This window comes from Acomys minous, assembly GCF_964271855.1.
Source record: "Acomys minous genome assembly, chromosome: 16".
NCBI classification, from domain to species: Eukaryota; Metazoa; Chordata; class Mammalia; order Rodentia; family Muridae; genus Acomys; species Acomys minous.
The window spans coordinates 54,668,150-54,686,892 of record NC_140498.1 but is presented as its reverse complement, the minus strand read 5'-3'; the positions used below and the strand labels follow the sequence as shown (position 1 = coordinate 54,686,892).

At 47.2% G+C, this 18,743-nt stretch overlaps 1 protein-coding gene across 5 annotated transcripts in view; it reads left to right on the top strand.

Annotated features, from left to right (window-relative positions):
* The window catches only part of BRCA2 (BRCA2 DNA repair associated), a 40,895-nt gene extending 24,106 nt beyond the window's left edge, over nt 1-16,789 (top strand). For 4 of the 5 annotated variants that reach the window (XM_084763557.1, XM_084763554.1, XM_084763556.1 and 1 more), the window contains 12 exons: nt 1,006-1,193; nt 2,379-2,549; nt 3,627-3,966; nt 5,000-5,155; nt 5,241-5,385; nt 6,994-7,115; nt 8,970-9,180; nt 9,341-9,504; nt 9,597-9,735; nt 14,369-14,610; nt 15,021-15,176; nt 16,046-16,789. In XM_084763557.1, coding sequence (XP_084619683.1) covers nt 1,006-1,193; nt 2,379-2,549; nt 3,627-3,966; nt 5,000-5,155; nt 5,241-5,385; nt 6,994-7,115; nt 8,970-9,180; nt 9,341-9,504; nt 9,597-9,735; nt 14,369-14,610; nt 15,021-15,176; nt 16,046-16,564 — 2,553 coding nt within the window. In that variant the 3' untranslated portion in view covers nt 16,565-16,789. The remainder of the gene's footprint in view (nt 1-1,005; nt 1,194-2,378; nt 2,550-3,626; nt 3,967-4,999; nt 5,156-5,240; nt 5,386-6,993; nt 7,116-8,969; nt 9,181-9,340; nt 9,505-9,596; nt 9,736-14,368; nt 14,611-15,020; nt 15,177-16,045) is intronic. The other variant, XM_084763555.1, reaches the window with a different exon arrangement.
* Nucleotides 16,790-18,743: the final 1,954 nt, after the last annotated feature.

Genomic DNA, 18,743 nt, shown 5'->3' with positions numbered 1-18,743 from the left:
ATGCAGCCAGCCTTGGTTTAAAGTGTGAGTGAGCGATAACTGCGCTTTTGCAGGGTCTGCTAAATGATGTGTGGAGACGTTCTTGTTTGCTAGAATATTCCCCAGGGGCTGGCTAGAAGGGACAAGAGTGATGCAGAAGTATGTGCTGACGCTCTGGGTGCACTGAAGCCTAGAGAGCATTAAGTAACAGCCCAGAGCCACTTAGTTTGAGTGGAAGAATTGTGTTCTAGCGCACGGGTCTGGCTCCAGAGCCACGCTACCTGACAGGAAAGACACTACTGTGCAGTCCAGGGTGAGGGGACACACCTGATAGGGCCCTCCACGTCCCTTCAGTGCCTCTAAAGGAAATCATTAGCACCTGCTACTTGTACAACATAGTGGGTTAAAAACACAAAACACAGCCAGGCGTGGTGGCACACGCCTTTAATCCCAGCGCTCTGGAGGCAGAGGCAGGCGGATCACTGTGAGTGCGAGTCCAGGACAGCCAAGGCTACACAGAGAAACCCTGTCTCAAAAAACAAAACAAAACACGGGACACTTAATGAATTTGCATGTCTGCCTGGCGGAGAGGCCACACTAATCTGTGTTTCACTCAGTTTTAATATGTGTGCTGCTGAAGAAGCACACCCAGCCTTCCTCTGGAAGGGCAGACGTTTCTCACCCTGCTAGTCCCCATAGCGCCTTCTTGTGGCCGGTTTAACAGGAGGAAGATAGATGCCAGAGGAAGTGAAAAGCACAGCCAACTCTTGAATACATGAGCAGTTTATAAACATACATACTTTTACTGTAGAGTGTGTGTGTGTGTGTGTGTGATACCCAGTGCTTTTCACATGCTAAGCAAGCACTCACTTTATTAATGAGCTATACTCCTAGGCCTGATAATTATTTTATAGTGACAATTTTAGTACTTAAGTGAAAAATTCTGGATCAATTCAATTTGGTGTATATTCTAGGACTGTACTTGACTTATTTCTTGTCACATTTTCTATTGTTTGTTTTATACAGCTCTATATGTATGGTGTTTCTAAAGCGTGCATACATATTAACAGCAAAAACGCTGAGTGTTTTCAGTTTGACATCCAGGATTATTTTGGCAAAGAAGATCTGTGTGCTGGAAAGGGTTTTCAGTTGGCAGACGGTGGATGGCTAATCCCCTCCAGTGACGGGAAGGCTGGAAAAGAAGAATTCTATAGGTGCTGTGTGCAGAAAGAATGTGTGTCAACTTTTACATGTTCCGTCATCCCTCTTCGTCCTTCTCTTCTTCCCTTGGGGCTCTTACACTAAAACCTTGGTAGTGGCTTTTTTTTTTTTAATCTGGAATCTTTTAAAGTGTATTTTGTGTTTTTGAGACTGGGTTTCTCTGTAACAGCCCTGTCTGTTCCAGACTCCCTTCATAGACCAGGCTAGCCTTGAACTCACAGAGATCCACCTGCCTCTGCTTCCCAGTGCTAAATCTGGAATATTTTAAGCTGTATTTTGGTTCAATAAACATTCTTTTGTTTTGTTTTGTGTTTTGTTTTTCGAGAAGAGGGTTTCTCTGTGTAGCCTTGGCTGTCCTGGACTCACTTTGTAGACCAGGCTGGCCTCGAACTCACAGGGATCCACCTGCCTCTGCCTCCCGAGTGCTGGAATTAAAGGCTTGCGCCACCACCGCCCACATTCTTTTTTCTTTTTAAAGATTTATATTATACACACACACACACACACACACACAGTGTTCTGCCTGCATGTACACCAGAAGAGGGCACTAAATCTTATTATAGATGGTTGTGAGCCACCATGTGGTTGCTGGGAATTGAACTCCGGACCTTTGGAAGAACAGCCAGTGAGTGCTCTTAACTTCTGAGCCATCTCTCCAGCCCCTATTCTTTTGTTGTTGTTGGGTTTTTGTTTTTTTTGTGTGTGTGTGTTTTGTTTTGTTTTGTTTTGTTTTGTTTTTGAGACAGAGTTTCTCTTCTCTGTGTAGCCTTGGCGTTCTTGGACTCGCTTTTAGACCAGGCTGGCCTCGAACTCACAGCGATCCACTTGCCTCTCCCTCCTGAGTGCTGGGATTACTCCACCACACCCAGCTTTCCATCCCCCATTCTTTTGAAGTCTTTTGAAAACTGAATGTGATTTACCCTGGGACTTAATGAAGTATACTTTTTGTTTTTGTAAATTGGTTATGTTTTTATACATTATAGTAGAAATAGTTAGAAATATAAGCACTAAAATGTAAACAAATGTTTACATATCAGTAACATAATTAGCAAATCTCAGAACCTAGAAGTTGTACAACATTCCCTTCCTGCATGGTTTTGCACAAGAGAACAGTGACAGCTGTGGGATCTGATACTGTCCTGTGTGTTTATTGTGCTGTTGTGTATTTCTTTGCTCAGGGCTCTGTGTGACACTCCAGGTGTGGATCCAAAGCTTATTTCCAGCGTCTGGGTCTCGAATCACTACAGGTGGATTGTATGGAAACTGGCAGCCATGGAATTTGCTTTTCCTAAGGAATTTGCTAATAGATGCCTAAACCCAGAAAGAGTGCTGCTTCAACTAAAATACAGGCAAGTTGGAAGGATGGCAGAAGGGACTGGGTGGCGCAGTCTGCAGTTTCCTGTATAGCTCCTGGCTTCCATATCAAGATGGTCCATGAACCACTTCTGAGTCACAGCCCCCACTTAAGGCAAATCAGTGTTCACATGCCTGTGTCTTCTTCCTCTACCTCTCTCTTTAATCTTTTAACACACGAATTACTAATTCAGTACTTAAAAATTGTTAATAAAATATTTCACCTTTTATGTTAACAGTAAAAACAGTGTATCTCTAGCTAAATTCTTTTTTGTTTTGTTTTTTTACCTAAATTCTTGTGAGTTTTTGGTGTTTGTTTTTTTTTTTTGGAACAGTTTTTTTGCTTTCTTCAAGACAGGGTTTCTATGTGTAGCCCTGGCTGTCCTGGACCAGCATTGTAGACCAGACTGGCCTTGAACTCACAGAGATCGCCTGCCTCTGTCTCCCAAGTACTGGGATTAAAGACATGTGCCACAGCGCCTGGCTATAGCTAAATTCTTAAAAATTCTCTTTTCAGTATTTCTTTGATAAACTTTTTTTTTTTTCGGGGGGAAGGAGGTTGAGATAGGGTTTCTCTCTGTAGCCCTGGCTGTTCTGGAACTGACTCTGGACCAGACTGGCCTCAAACTCAGAGGCGTGTGTCACCATACCTGGCTTGATGAGCTATTTTTGTTTTGTTTTTTTAGTTTTTCGAGATAGGTTTCTCTGTGTAGCCTTGGCTGTCCTAGACTCGCTTTGTAGACCACGTTGGCCTTAAACTCACAGCGATCTGCCTGCCTCTGCCTCCCGAGTGCTGGGATTAAAGGCGTGCGCCACCACACCCGGCTTCTGTTTCATTTTTTAGGTATCTGCAAAAGGTCGTTTTTCTCCTCAGCTTGCTGCTTGTCTCTAGTCTCAGCTTGTCATGTCTGTGCTAGGATCTACACTGCTCACACTAGTGCTACAAGCTCTCTTAACTGCCACGTCGTGTCTTCAGCCCAGTGAACTAACTTCACATCGCAAGTATTCGGTGGCTTTGTTTACAGCCAGACCCCAGGGGTACAGGACCTAAAAGCATTCTGTTTCATCTTCAGATACGATGTGGAAATTGACAACAGCAGCAGATCGGCTCTGAAGAAGATACTGGAACGAGACGATACAGCTGCAAAGACACTTGTTCTCTGCGTTTCTGACATCATCTCACCAAGCGCAAGTGGATCTGAAACTTCAGGCAGTAAAGCTGGTGGTGCGGACACGATCGAACTCACAGATGGCTGGTATGCTGTCAAGGCCCAGCTAGACCCGCCCCTCCTGGCTCTTGTAAAGAGTGGGAGACTAAGTGTGGGCCAGAAGATCGTTACCCACGGGGCAGAGCTGGTGGGCTGTCCCGATGCCTGTGCGCCCCTGGAAGCCCCAGACTCCCTTAGGCTAAAGGTGAGTTAAACTATTGCGCAGTCTGGGCAGGAGCCAGCCCATGACTCCATGATATTCTTTGGGCCACTTACTTAAAATGTTGTATTTACTGTGATCACAAAGAATAGTGTTTCTTGACAGTGAATGAGCAAAGAAGCAAGTTTTCTAAGGGTTTTTGCTGGTGAGGTGAGGCAGAGACGTTCCTCGCGCTAAATGCAGTTCCAGTTAATAAGAGTCCGTCTGTGCCTGTCCCCTCCTTCCAACACTGGATCACAAGTCGCACAGCCATCCTGGCACTTTCCCAGTGGTTCTGGGGATAAAGCTCAGATCCTTATGCACACAGGCCAGCTGCTTTACCAACCCCCTAACAGATTTTCCTATTAGAAATATGTAAACAACACTGATGCTTTGTAGCAGAAGTTGTGTGTCTGTGTGCGCAGGCAGGTGCAGTCCATGTGTGTTCCTGGGGAGTCAGATCTCACACATGTTGGGCATGTACTCTGCAATAGATTACACAAGGCCTACAGGAATTGGAGTTATGAGCCATTGTGTTGGTGCTGGGAACTGAGCCAAGATCCTCTGCAAGAGTAGCCAGTTTTTTGTTTTTGTTTTTGTTTTTAAGATTTATTTATTTATTGTACATAAGTGCTTTATCTGCAGAAGAGGGCATCAGATCACATTATAGATGGTTTTGAGCCACCATGTGGTTGTCGGGAATTGAACTCAGGACCTTTGGAAGAGAACTCAAGACCTAGGCAGCACTTTTAACCACTGAGCCACCTCTCTAGCCCCCACAGCCAGTGTTCTTAACTGCTGAGCCATCTGTTCAGTTGTAGACCAAAATTCAGTATTTATTTAACTTTTTAAATTTTTTTTTTTGAGACAGGGTTTCCCTGTGTAGACCTGGAGGTCCTAGAACTCGCTCTGTAGACCAGGCTGGCCTCCAAGTCCGCCTGCCTCTGCAGTCCGCGTGCTGGGATGACAGGCGTGCACTGCCGCCGCCGCCGGCTCTGTGTTGAACTTCTAAATTTACGTCCTTCTTTCGTTTGTGCAGATTTCCGCCAACAGCACACGCCCTGCTCGCTGGCACAGCAAGCTGGGGTTCTCGCATGACCCCAGGCCGTTCCCCCTGCCCCTGTCCTCACTGTTCAGTGATGGAGGCAGCGTTGGCTGTGTGGACGTTGTTGTTCAGAGAGTGTACCCCTTACAGGTATGCTGTGTTTTCACACTTACCGTGTAATCTCTTTCTTTGGAGAAAATCTGAGCATTCCTTCCTGTTTTTAATACCTCGTCAGTGGGTGGAGAAGACAGCATCTGGGTTGTACATTTTCCGTGGTGAGAGAGAAGAGGAGAAGGAAGCGTTGAGATTTGCAGAGGCCCAGCAGAAGAAACTAGAGGCCTTGTTCACCAGAGTCCACGCAGAGTTTAAAGACCACGAAGGTAAAATGGGCTTCATATTACAAATTGTTATTCCTTACAGTGTTCTGCAATTATGGGAACTCTCATTGTGTAGTTGACTCTTTTTAAGTTCTGCATCTCTTTGGGGTTTTTATAAACTTAAAAAATACCACACATAGGGCAGGAGAGATGGCTCAGTGGTTTAGAGCACTGCCTGTTCTTCCAGAGGACCTGGGTTCAATTCCCAGCACCCACATGGCAGCTCACAACTGTCTGTAATTCCACGATCTGGCACCCCATACACCAATGCACATACATTAAAATTAAATAAAATATTTTTTAAAAATACCACACATATGCAGAAATGATAATTGAACTGACCCTATTATCATTGCTCCTTTGAGCACTGAGCTTTTAGGTGATTATCTGACATTATCTGACATAGTGACAGGTAACAGGCATGGTGCCATGGCTTTTCAGGATCCTTAAAGAAGTGCTGGCTAGTTTTTCTTCCTCTCTTCCTTCCTTTCTTTCTTCCTTCTTCCTTCCTTTCTTTTTTTCAGTGTAGAGGCAGGATCTTACAGCGTTGCTTGGCCTAGCCTTGTTCTCTATAGCTCAGACTGCCCTTCCCCCTTTGGTCCTCCGCCTCGGCCTCCATAGTGGCTGGGATGGAGGCTCACACCCCAAGCGTGGGCTCATTAGCTGAGTGTGTATCTGGGGAGTCCTCAGTGCTAGAAGAAGGGTGCTCAGGAGGAGCCAGCGGGGCTGTCCTCAGGGCCTGCCGCACTCCCTCCCCAGCTCTCGGTCCAGCTGTGCCCCCGCACCTGTCTTTGAGGTTACGAGTTTCTGAGGACTAGGACTTCCTCCCACACATCGACCTTGATGGTCAGATCATCTTAATGTATAGATGACATAAAGTTCCCTCTTCTCAGCTGCCTTTGTATTACTAAAGATTTTGTTTTCACGTATTTCCTCAGTTTTTCCACAGGTGTCATAGATGAGTATCTATCTAGGGGGCTGGGGAGATGAGTCAGCAGCTAAGATCCCCCCACACCCAGGATCCCATGGCACCCACGCAAGTGTCACGCCTTCATACACACGCATACACAAGCACATGCTCAAAAACAAACTTTTAAAACATAGATTGAGGGGAGGGATGGGAGAAAAAAAAGAAAAATAAAAAAACAACATAGATTGGACTTCCACTGTCCACTGCCACCAGATGACATCATCTTCATGAGTAAGTGGATCAGTATGAGAAATAAGTTGTTTAAGTTACAAGATACAAATGTAGCTAATTACAAAAACCCTGTGTATGGTGTTTTAACTCTGACTGCACCAATTTCTTTCTTCTGATTCCTTTTTTTTTTTTTTTTAAGGAAGCTTTTTAGCAGATAGTTGGGTTTTGTTTTTAACATTTTCTTATTTCATTCATTCATTGGTTGTGTGTGCACATGTACAGAGGTCAGGGACAAGTTGTGGAGTTGACTCTCCCACGTCCTGGGTGCGGGATCAGGCCCAGCTGTTAGGCTTAGTGATGATGCCATTTCAGTTACTGCGCTCTATGGCTCATCTGACTGACTTAATGGCTGTCACTCCGACAGTTGGGGTCTAGCTGATCAGTGATGCTTCCTTCCCTCCGCCCCACAGAAGACACAGCTCAGCATCGTGGGCTGTCCCGAGCACTCACAAGGCAGCAGGTCCGCGCTCTACAGGATGGCGCAGAGCTCTATGCAGCAGTGCAGAGTGCTTCAGATCCAGATCACCTGGAGGTGAGGAGGAGCCAGGTGACAGGTGTCAGTCCTCGGCCCCGTGGGACGTCATCCTCCTGCTGGCCATGATAGCAAGCCCATGCTGAAATGCCACATCTTTCAGAAGGGTGACTTCTGTGGCGAGCTATTAATTCTGTGTCAAGTAGAGAATGAAAGTTTATGAGTTTCATATATTATATAAACATGGTGTAGACAAAAGATCTGAGAGGAGGCTCATGGGCAAAGGCTCCTCCTGACAGCCTGAGTCCAATCCCTGGGCCCAACCAGCAGAAGCAGAGAGCCAGCTCCTTCCAGTTTTCTTCTGGCTTCCACGCACACAACACAAATATTATAATTTTTGTTTGTTTGTTTTTGTTTTATGAGACAGGATTTCTCTCTGTAGCCCTGGCTGTTCTGGAACTCACTCCAGACCAGGCTGGCCTTGAACTCACATAGATCCGCCTGTCTTTGTCTCCTGAATGCTGGGATTAAACGCATGTACCACTATACCCAGCTACTATAATTTTTTTTTTTAATGTAGGCAAAGCCTGCTCTTTAGCACATACCTGTGTTCCAAGCACTCTAGGGACTGAGCAACAGGATGGCAAGTTGTATGCCTGGGAGACACAGCACAATTCTGTCTGCAGAGGTGGCTTAGCAGTTAAGATGCTCAGAGATCTTGCAGAATTTCCCAGTATCTGTGTTGGGCAGCTCACAGCTACCTGTGCAGTTCCATATGCACACATAAAATAAATAGACAAACATACAAAAAACTTCTGACAAACTTACATCTGCTGTTCCAAAGAGGAATTATTATTTTTCTCATATTTGGTTTTTCTTTTTGTTGTTGTTGTTGTTTGTTTGTTTGTTTGGTTGGTTTTTTGAGACAGTGTTTCTCTGTGTAGCCTTGGCTGTTCTGGACTCGTTTTGTAGACCAGGCTGGCCTCGAACTCACAGAAATCCCCCTGCCTCTGCCTCCCACATACTGGGATTAAAGGCATACACTACCACGCCCAGCTTCATTTTTGGTTTTTCTTTTCTTTTTTTAAAGATTTATTTATTTATTATGTATACAGTGTTCTGCCTGCATGCCAGAAGAGGGCACCAGAACTCATAGATGGCAGTGAACCAACCACCATGTGGTTGCTGGGAATTACACTCAGGACCTTTGGAAGAACAGACAGTGCTCTTAACCTCTGAGCCATTTCTCCAGCCCCATTTTTGGTTTTTCAAGACAAGGCTTCTCTATGTAGCCAAGGCTGCCCTAGAAACTCTCTGTAGACCAGGCTGGGCTCCAGCTTACAGATATCTACCTGCCTCTTGGCTACGTTAAATTTTTAATAAGTTTATTACATAGGAGGTAGGGATAGAAACATGGCCTTCCTTGGCTGTGTGGTCACTGATTTTGGCCTCAGCAGCTGCAGCAGGGAAATAAGAAGTGCACACAAAACATGGTCTGTGAGCGAGTGTCCATGCTCAGGTAGTGTCCGGCATGCCGGCCCCCTGGGGTGTGGGTGTGCGGCTCGGGTGTGATGGCAGGAGTCATGCTGAGGTGGGTCTGCTCTGTGGGGTTCTCACCTGAGGTGGGTCTGCTCTGTGGGGTTCTCACCTGAGGTGGGTCTGCTCTGTGGGGTTCTCACCTGAGGTGGGTCTGCTCTGTGGGGTTCTCACCTGAGGTGGGTCTGCTCTGTGGGGTTCTCACCTGAGGTGGGTCTGCTCTGTGGGGTTCTCACCTGAGGTGGGTCTGCTCTGTGGGGTTCCCACCTGAGGTGGGTCTGCTCTGTGGGGTTCTCACCTGAGGTGGGTCTGCTCTGTGGGGTTCTCACCTGAGGCAGCACAGGTCGGGTGGCAGGCCTGCTGCTGTGTTTGTTCCAGTGTTTGGAATGCCCACAGGGTTGTTTGAGCGAAGAGCAGCTCAGAGCCTTGAGCACCCACAGACAAATGCTGAACGAGAAGAAACAAGCACAGATCCAATCAGAGTTCCGGAAGGCCTTGGAGTCCGCCGAGCAGGAAGAGGGTTTATCAAGGGATGTTACAACTGTGTGGAGGCTGCGTGTTACAAGCTGCAAGAAAAAAGAAAAATCAGGTTGGTGTGAACTTAAAAGGTGACCTTACAAGTGGCAAAATGTAGAGTTCATGTAAATCAAAGGAACAAAATGGGAGGGGGCCCTTGGGTCTTCATTGTTGCCACGTTTCAGTAAATGGTCACCAGTGTGCCTATCATGGCCTCCTCTTTCTCTGAACAGCCCTGCTGAGTATCTGGCGTCCATCACCAGACTTAGCCTCCCTGCTAGCCGAAGGAAAGAGATACAGGATCTATCATCTTGCAGTGTCAAAGTCTAAAAGTAAATTTGAACGGCCCGGCATCCAGTTGACTGCCACGAAGAGAACGCAGTATCAGCAGCTGCCGGTCTGAGCCTGTCTTCGTGTATTTTCCAGTTTGACAAATAACAGTTCCTCCTGGAGTCGCGCCATGCTCACTCTTCGCTCTGCTTCCCGCAGGCTTCCAGTGAAACCTTATCCCAGGCTTACCAGCCACGGGAGCCCCTTGTCTTCCGCAGACTGTCAGACCCAGCCTTTCGGCCTCCGTGTTCAGAAGTGGACCTTGTAGGAGTTGTAGTTTCTGTTATGAAACCCATAGGTAATGTACAGTGCATTGAGTGCAGCTTTTATTTCTTTTCTTTTTTTTTTTTTTTTTTTTTTGGTTCTCTTGAAAAACATTGCCTTTTTTCAATGGTTTTTCCAAGACAGGCTTTCTCTGTGGAACGGCTCTGGCTGTCCTGGGCTCGCTCTGTAGACCAGGCTGGTCTTGAACTCACAGAGATCCACCTGCCTCTGCCTCCCGAGTGCTGGGATTAAAGGCATGCTCCACCACGCCTGGCTTCCTTTTAAGCTTTTAAACTAATAACTAGTGGAGCTTCACTGATAAACGTGCTAAGTAGTGATGTGAAAGTCATCTGTGTGTTGACCGTGTGTATTTTTCTGTATATGTGTAGGTGTGCCAGCATGTGTGTGGAAGTCAGAGGACAACCCGTAGGAGTCAGTTCACTTCTTCCATGGGGCCCAGAGATCAAACTCAGGATATCAGGCTTGGTGACCAGCACCTTTCCCCACAGAGCCATCCTGTTGTCCTTGACCCTGTTTTCTTTCTTTCCTTAAAATTTTGTTTGTTTATTTATTTATTTATTTGGTTTTCTGAGACAGGGCTTCTCTGTGCAGCCTTGGCTGGCCTGGAACTTGCTCTGTACAGCAGGCTGGCCTCGCACTCACAGCGATGCTCCTGCCTCTGCCTCCTCAATGTTGGGATCACAGGTGCCCCGCACCAACAAATTATATTCTATTATGTGCTTTTTAACTTTGTAGAGTGATTTTTCCATAATGTGCCCCATCAGTGGAACATTGCAACCTCTGATCTCTTCAACTTTTAATATTTTCCAACATCTCAGCTGGATTCATCTCTCTTTTGTATTTATATGTTATTTATTTATTTATTAGTTTTATTTTATAGTTCTGAGGGTCAAGCTTAGGGCTCCCAATGCTAGGCAGATACTCTATCACTAATCTCTGTCCAACCCTGTTTTATTGTGAGTCTTATCTACAGAGCTGTTTCCTTTTCTACCCAAGTGCTGCCCAGATGCCAAAGTCCAGCTGAGACCCCGTGCAGGCACAAGCCTTCCAATTCTTGATTATTTATTACGTCCAGATGCCTCAGCCTTAGCTCCTAGCTTTCTCCGTGCACTTTAGCTACATGACGTGTCCTTGCTGTCACTGTTCCCATAGACAGCCCTGGTGTCTTTTGTGCCTTCCAGTTGCTGGCCAGATGTAGCCTTGTAAGAGGCCTTTCTAAGAGGAACAGTGTGTGCACCTCTCCCAAACCAGCGCTCTCCCTTTAGCTCCCCTTCTCTCCTTGGCACCCCTCAGCACTGACAGTGCACCCCACATGCCCATCCCCCTTGCGGGGTGCAGTGCTGTAAGGGCAGGACGCTGTCTCACACTCCTAAAGCACTGAGTGATGTACGGCAGGCTCTCTCCAACGTGGGATGAGATCCTTAATTGCCAGCTTTGCTGTCACGGTCTTTCCATCCTTCCCTTCTCTCGTAGCTCGATACCCTTTCTGTTGTATTGGTGTTTTGTTTTGTTTTGTTCTGCGCTGGCCAGGAGGCAGGCGAGGTCCTAGCAAGTGCCCTAACAGAAGTGTTTCTCCAGCTCTGACACCAGCTTCACGCACAGTGCTTTTTGTGTCTTTGTGCCTGCTTTTCCCTTTGTGAGGAGCCTCGCCACTTGTGTGACAGCACATTTATTTCTGCTTTTTTTTTTTTTTTTGGTTTTTCGAGACAGGGTTTCTCTGTGTGGCCTTGGCTGTCCTGGACTCACTTTGTAGACCAGGCTGGCCTCGAACTCACAGCGATCCATCTGCCTCTGCCTCCCAAGTGCTGGGATTAAAGGCATGCACCACCACGCCCAGCTTTATTTCTGCTTTTGTTTGTTGTTTTTTATTGTCTTTATCCACCATGCTCATAAGCATCCTTTATGTCTTTAATTGTGCTTCCTGCAGACACTTTGGACTTTGTCATTTCTAACGCATGACTCTGTCCCGCCGTGGTGATGTACGTTGGTGTCTTTCTTGGTCCATCTTTTTAAACATTTTTATTTATTTTTAATTTTAATTTATGTGTGTTGATGTGAGGGTGTCAGATCTTGGAGTTACAGACAGTTGGGAGCTGCCATGTAGGTGCTGGGAATTGAACTTGGGTCCTTTGGAAGAGCAGGCAGTGCTCTTAACCACTGAGCCATCTCTCCAGCCCCTCTTGGTCCATCTTACAGATCTGTTTGTTGTCTCCAACCCAGAGGGTTTCGAGCTGACTGTTGTGAAGTTTCATAGCAGAGTCATTGTGACAATTTTAGGGATTTTCTTGTTCTGTGGGGTTTTCCTTGCAGGTTGTGTTGTGGTTTGCACAGTGCTTGCTTCCTCCCCTGGTGTGTTAACCAGCCACATTGCCATGTCGTTCCTACTGCCTGTTGTAGAAGGTGGGTGCCTTATTTGTGTATTCCATTAGTATTCATTGAGTAATTGTTACACACCAGGTACACAGCAGATAAGAACTCCCTCCCGGGAGCACTGTGATGGAGGAGGAGGAAGTTACAAACAAAGGGAAGTCAGGCAGAAAGGACAGTGCGGGCACAGGGAGCTAAGGCAGGGTTCAGAAGAGACCTCACCGACGTTTGTGTTGGACCAAGCCTTGTAAGCTTCGGTGGAGAACGGGGAGAGGGAGGGGAGAGCCAGGTTGGATAGGGGCTTGGATATACTTTAAATTTTGTATTGATTACTGTGTGTGGCAAGTGTACAGAGGTCACACATCACTTGAGCTATTACATTGAAAACACAGAACAGAAGGTGTGACTACAAACAGGGACTCCAGGAGGAGGTCATGATTAGCATCTAGGCAGGAGAGGATGATGGAGACAGAAGCCACGGGCATGGTAAGCGGCACACTGGCTCTGGTTACACTCTGAAGGTGGAGGGACAGCGTGCGGTGTTCAAAGCTATGGAAGGCTTAAAGACAACGCACAGGGAGCATGGATGCCAGGTGCTGTCCCTGCTTCATGGGAAGTGTCTGAGAGGATAAGGTGGCTTGACAGCTGTGCTTACAGACGTCCACTCAGAGCAGTGGGCAGAGCCCAAGGTACAGGTTGCAATGACATCAGTGCACCAGAAAGAATCAAAGCCACGACACTGAGTGAGAGCACGCTGAGTGGACCAGAAGACACAGGAGACTCCGTTTTCACACTTGGGTGTTCAGGAATGGGGCAATGGAAAGGAAGCTGTGAAAGCAGAGGAAGGCCCGCGGTGGGCGAGTGCTAAGGGCGCGGTGTGCCGACACACTGCTGTGGGGAGAGGACCAAGACTTGGAGGTTGGCTTTGGCACGTGGAGAGGGGCTGGCTGGCTGACTAGTAAAGGGGAGCAGAGGAATAGAGGTAGGGGTGTGGCCACATCATGAGCATCTTGTTCGAGGGCAAGGAGAAGAGAGCGGTTGTTAGACTCATGATCAAGGGAATAGTTTCAGATGGAAGCACTACCAGCACACAAAGGTGCCATGTGTGCTGAAGAAGGTAAGAGTGGAGACTGACACTGGGTAGTCCACATGACACCTGGGATCCAGACGCTCTGATGAGACGTACCATAGGCAGCAGCAGATAGCCACAAGTGCTTAGTAAAAAAGGAGAGGAGAGGCTGGCCTCGGTGCATCCCAGGGCTGCCCAGGTCCAGGCAAGTCATGGCTTTCAATGTGAAGCCCCCTTCACTTTCTAAACGCTTCCGTGTTCTTAGGCAGCACAAGATGCTGATGGTTCATCTATGTTCTTGAATCAACTCTGGTTCCTTTTTAGTGGGAAGTGGATGGTTAAACTAGGTCTGAAGCCAGAATTGGTAGCGCACGCCTTTAATCCCAGCACCGGGGAGGCCGAGGCAGGTGGATCTCTGTGAGTTCGAGGCCAGCCTAGGCTTCAGAGAAAAACCCTGTCTCAAAAAAAAAAAAAAATGCAAGCAACAAACACAAAACTGAGGTCTGTTACTGATCGTAAGAGTCACTTAGAGCCGTGTCTGTCCGTCCTGAGCTACTCCACCCTGAGTCTGGTCCTCCTTGGCCCCTCCAGGCCTCGCCTGTTTGGCTTCCTCTTAGCCTTCCTCACCTCGTGGCTTACCGTAGTAAATACATGTATGCGTTCTCTCTGTCTCTCCTGCTATTCAGGGTGGCACCTCATCTTTGTGGTGGGATAGCCCTCCTTCTTTTCACAGCTGCCTAGGAAACCATTGTGTGGGTGTGACACAGCTCCTCCCAGGTGAGAGCTGATAAGGGTTGCCTCCAGCATTTCATAACAGCAGACAGCACTACAGTAAGTGGCCCTGGTGCTGTTGCTATCAAGACCCTTGCTCACATGTATTTTACTATTACTGGGCTTCAGAGTGCAGTGTGAGGAAAAATAGCACTGGCTGGAAAGGTAAGATGTACAGTGCTGGGCTGGGCAATGCCAATCGTTTGCTCCAGAAGGTTGCATCAAATGTACTCTCTCACCAGCAGTCTGTCAGTGCATATGCCACCTTGTGGCTTCAGAATGTTTGGCATTGAAATTTTAACACTTTAAACAACAGGTCATTCTAGAAATCCTATGTCTTATCTGAAGTCGGGTGTGGTGGGTGGGGGGAGTGTCTACTAGGACAAAACAAATGTCTTAGCAGCTATAAAGCTAATGATGACTGACTTTTTCATTCTAGGTCTTGTTCCTTTGGTCTACCTGTCAGACGAATGCCTTAATCTAGTAGTGGTAAAGTTTGGGATAGACCTTAATGAAGACATAAAGCCACGTGTGCTAATTGCAGCGAGCAACCTCCAGTGGCACCCAGAATCCACATCAGGAGTGCCGACTTTATTTGCTGGGAATCTTTCCATATTTTCTGCCAATCCAAAGGAGGTCCACTTTCAGGAGCGAGTCGGCCAAATGAAGTGTGCTATTGAGGTGAGATCAGGAGTCGGAGCAGTGGGTGCCTGGAGAATGCCTTCAGCCCAGGGTTTCCACATGTGGGCATGCGTGCTCCTCCCCACCCACTGCCCTCCCCCACCCCGCTGCTGGGAGTTGGCTTTACATCTGTGTGCTTGACAGTTGCTGTGCAGTTTTGAGTGTCTCACCAGGCATGGTGACACACACCTGCAGTCCCAGATCTTCAATGCCGGCTTCGGCTACACAGTGAGCAGCAGGCCATCTGGGCTGTGTAACATAGCAAGACTCTAGCTAAAGAGCAAACACACACACACGTGTATCTTGTTCTCCTGTTCTGAAGGTTTTGTTTCTGAAAGAAAATACTTCCTAAGAGCATAGATGTATAAGTTAGCAACTCAGGACAGTGCTTTTCCAATTTATTCCCTTAGAATATCAATACATTTTACAAGGAGGCTGAAAAGAAGCTTATGCATCTGCTTAAAGGAGACAGCCCCAAGTGGTGCACCCCGAGTAAAGACCCCACCCGGGAGCCTCACCCGGCCCCCACTTGCCCTGCCTCAGATCTCCTTGCTGCAGGAGGTCAGGTAAGTTAGTACCACTTTGAGAAATCACCTTTGGCGGTAAGGGGTGTTTTGGTGTGTTCTAGCAAACATGAGGTGGAACTAAATTGCATGTAGCCTGTGAACCCTGTGCTGTGGCTGCTGTAGATATAGCTGTGTGGAAATTGTATCTTACTTGTTGAAGTAGGAATGTAAAAGTCTGGGAGTAAACTACACTGTTGGCATCCCACATACATGTGGTTGAGAAGCCCTTGGCCTGCTCCTCGGTGCTAGACAAGCTCCCACAGTTGTTCCACTCCAGGCAGGGTCAGCCGCCCTCAGTGTGGCAGGTGCTGGTCGCTGAGCTCGATGATTTTGATCTGTCTGCAGGAAGTAGGAACCGAGTCCCACAGGTAGTCCTCTGCCCTCCATAGGTATGCTGTAGCATGTGAGTGCTTGCGTGCACACATACACACGTGCACATGCGTAACATGTACATACAAAATAAGTACAGGTTCAGAAGAACAAGTAATCGTAGTTATCAAGCAGTACGCATTCCTCTTTAAGATGGCTTTGAAAAGCCTATCGTCTTTGGCTTTGTAACGCCTTTAGAGACTTACGGCATGAATGATGCTGTGTGGTTTGTTTGTTCGTTTGTTTGTTTGTTTGTTAACTTGTATTAGGATCTCTTCCTTTTCCTTTTCTGGTCATTTTTATATCCTCCTGTGCAAAACTACCCCCTGTGAGATAGGAATAACTGCATGAATGTCCCTGACGTCGTCTGCCTGTTGGCAGTTGGATGTGAACATGTGTCCTGTTGGGTGTGTTAAGTATATTTTAATAAAAGGTTAATTTTTATTTTGTTTATATACGAGTACATACTATGACAGGCTCCCTTTCTTATGGTTTTTTAGAGGTTCTCACCTACTAGTGAGCAAAAATTTCAAAGTCCTTTATCACATTGCACACCGAAAGGGAAGTCTACGCCCCTGGCTCGATCAGCCCAGGTAGCATCAAAGTCTTGTAATGGGGAGAGAGAGATTGAAGACCCAAGAACGTGCAGAAAAAGAAGAGCCTTGGACTTCCTGAGCCGGCTGCCCTTGCCACCCCCAGTCAGCCCCATCTCTGCCTTCGTCTCTCCAGCTGCACAGAAGGCGTTCCAGCCGCCACGGAGCTGCGGCACCAAACATGCAGCGCCTATGAAAAAAGAGCCCAGGTCCCCTCAGGGGAGGACACCATTTCAGGAGGCCAGTGGCATTTCTCTCCTGGACCATGATTCTGTGGCTGATGAAGAGCTTGCCTTGCTCACCACCCAGGCCCTTGCGCCTGACTCAGCAGGCCAAAAGAACCCCCAGCCGGCACAGAGGCCAGACCAGCTTGTAGGACCCAGATCCGGGAAGGAATCTGCCTCAGGGGTGGCAGAGGTACAGTGACAGTGATGGAAATCAGCCTCCCAGCTTGTAGGGTGTGTACAGTTCCTAACTACACGTAAGTGTCTGTGTGACAAGACACACTCAGCCTGGTTCTGCCTTGCTGTAACTATTTGGACATTTAAAGCTGGCTGTCTGTTAACTAATTTAAAAATCTTTACGTCTTTATGAGTACCCTTGTTCACTAGAAGCATTATTTTATGTAAAATAAACACAGCCCTGCTTTTAGTTTGTGTCCCTGGCTAACTGAAGTAAGGTCTCTAAGTCCACTTACTTTAACTACACAGTCTGTTGTAGCTCACTTCCTGTTTCTGAAGTTTTTCTATAGGTAACTCCTATGAAACAGTGATCTTTTGGACATGGTTGGTTCTGCTAGAGTTCTGTCCTGACAGGACAGTGTTGTTTACTTCTGGCCAGTTGTTCATCCTTGTCAGCTATAGGAACTTTCAAAGTTACTCTTTTCTATGTATGGTTCCAGTGTGATCTCAAACTGTTCCAGCTAGAAACCCAGGCAGGCACAATGGCGCACACCTGTCGTCCTGGCACATGGGCGGCAGAGAGGCTGTGGGGAGTCCAGAGCACCCTTCACTACACAGCAGGTGCCTCCCGACGTGCAGACACTCTCACTGAGCTTCGGCCACAAAGTGCTCCTACTCTCACTCATCTAAGTTTGCCCCTTACATAATTTGGTCTTCCTGTCCTAATCGCTGTCCTGGAGGCCCAACCTACAGCAGAGTAAAGGAGTCTTACATAACAGGAGTTAGGCTATTTATAAAATTTAACCTTTTTTTAAAAAAATTATTTATTTATTTAGTGTAGATGAATGCTCTATCTGCATGTACACCTGCTCACCAGAAGGGGGCGTCAGATCACATTATAGATGGCTGTGAGCCACCATGTGGTTGCTGGAAATTGAACTCGGGATCTCTGGAAGAGCAGACAGCGTGCTGAGCCATCTCTCCAGCATCACCACCACCCCGCTTCTTTTTTTATTCTTTGAGATAGCGTTTCTCTGTGTAGCCCTGGCTGTCCTGGAACTCACTCTGTAGATCAGGTTAGCCTCGAACTCTCAGAAATCCACCTGCCTCTGCCTCTGGAGTGCTAGGATTACAGGCATGCACCACCATCACCCAGCTGAAATTGAGTCTTTGTGTGTGTGTGTGTGTGTGTGTGTGTGTGTGTGTGTGTGTGTGTGTGTGTGTATGTGTGTGTGAATCCTATTAAAAATGCAATTACTGTTTCTTTTCTCTCTCAGGCCACCTGGTACAGACAGCTAGAACAGACAGCTTTTACATAGACCACAAACATCCACGCTGCATGAGCAAAGCATGGCGCTTCAGTACATGTGCATATTCTCCTGCTTAAAGAGGCAGTGATTAAAGCCAGCGTATGCTGCATGAGCCGGGATAAGTGGCAAAAGCAGTTGGCGGTGTTTATTCTCAGTGAGAGCCTTTGGGTTACAGAGCACTCTACTAGCTCTACAGATGGTGCAAGCTGAGAGACAGTAACGCAAGGCAGTTCTGACTGCCCAGAAGTCAGAAGCCAGAGGGGATGAAAGGAAAAGTAAGGATTACTTTCAAGTAGCATAAGCTTGGTGGCATTTAATCCTTTGGTTTTTGGGATAAACTTGGTAGCATTTAATCAGTTGGTTTTTGGGATAAGGTTGGTGGTATTTAATAGTTGTTTCGTGCTTCCAAACCAATTGCTTTGGTATTTCCAGTTAGGAGAAAACAGAGACATAGTTGGGCTGGAAACTTTTGAGAGCTTTAAGAAGGCTGTGCCTGAAGTCTAAAGCCATTTACTGTGGCCGTCAACTGGCCACACCAGGGGACATAAGTCTGTCCCTTTGGAACCAAGGGAAGGAAATTGCATTTGGGCTCTGACACTTCTCCCCTCTGCCAGCCTAGCTGCACGAAGCCGTCCGCACCACAGTCATTCTGCAGGCAGTGAGACCAGCGTTTACTGGCAGGTAGGACCCTAAGTGACTTGCTACAGGACTTCTGTGTGTGATGCCAAGCGTTAGGTCTAGCACAGCTAGAATGGCAGAGTCACCCCAGTGGACTAGTGTGCTCGTCAGCTGGGCTTTCTGTTATTCCTAGGACACCAGTCTTGAAAATGTTAAGGCTCTGTGTTGCTGTTGTCGTGCCAATGTCAAGTGGACATCAACAGTGTTGGTAATGGA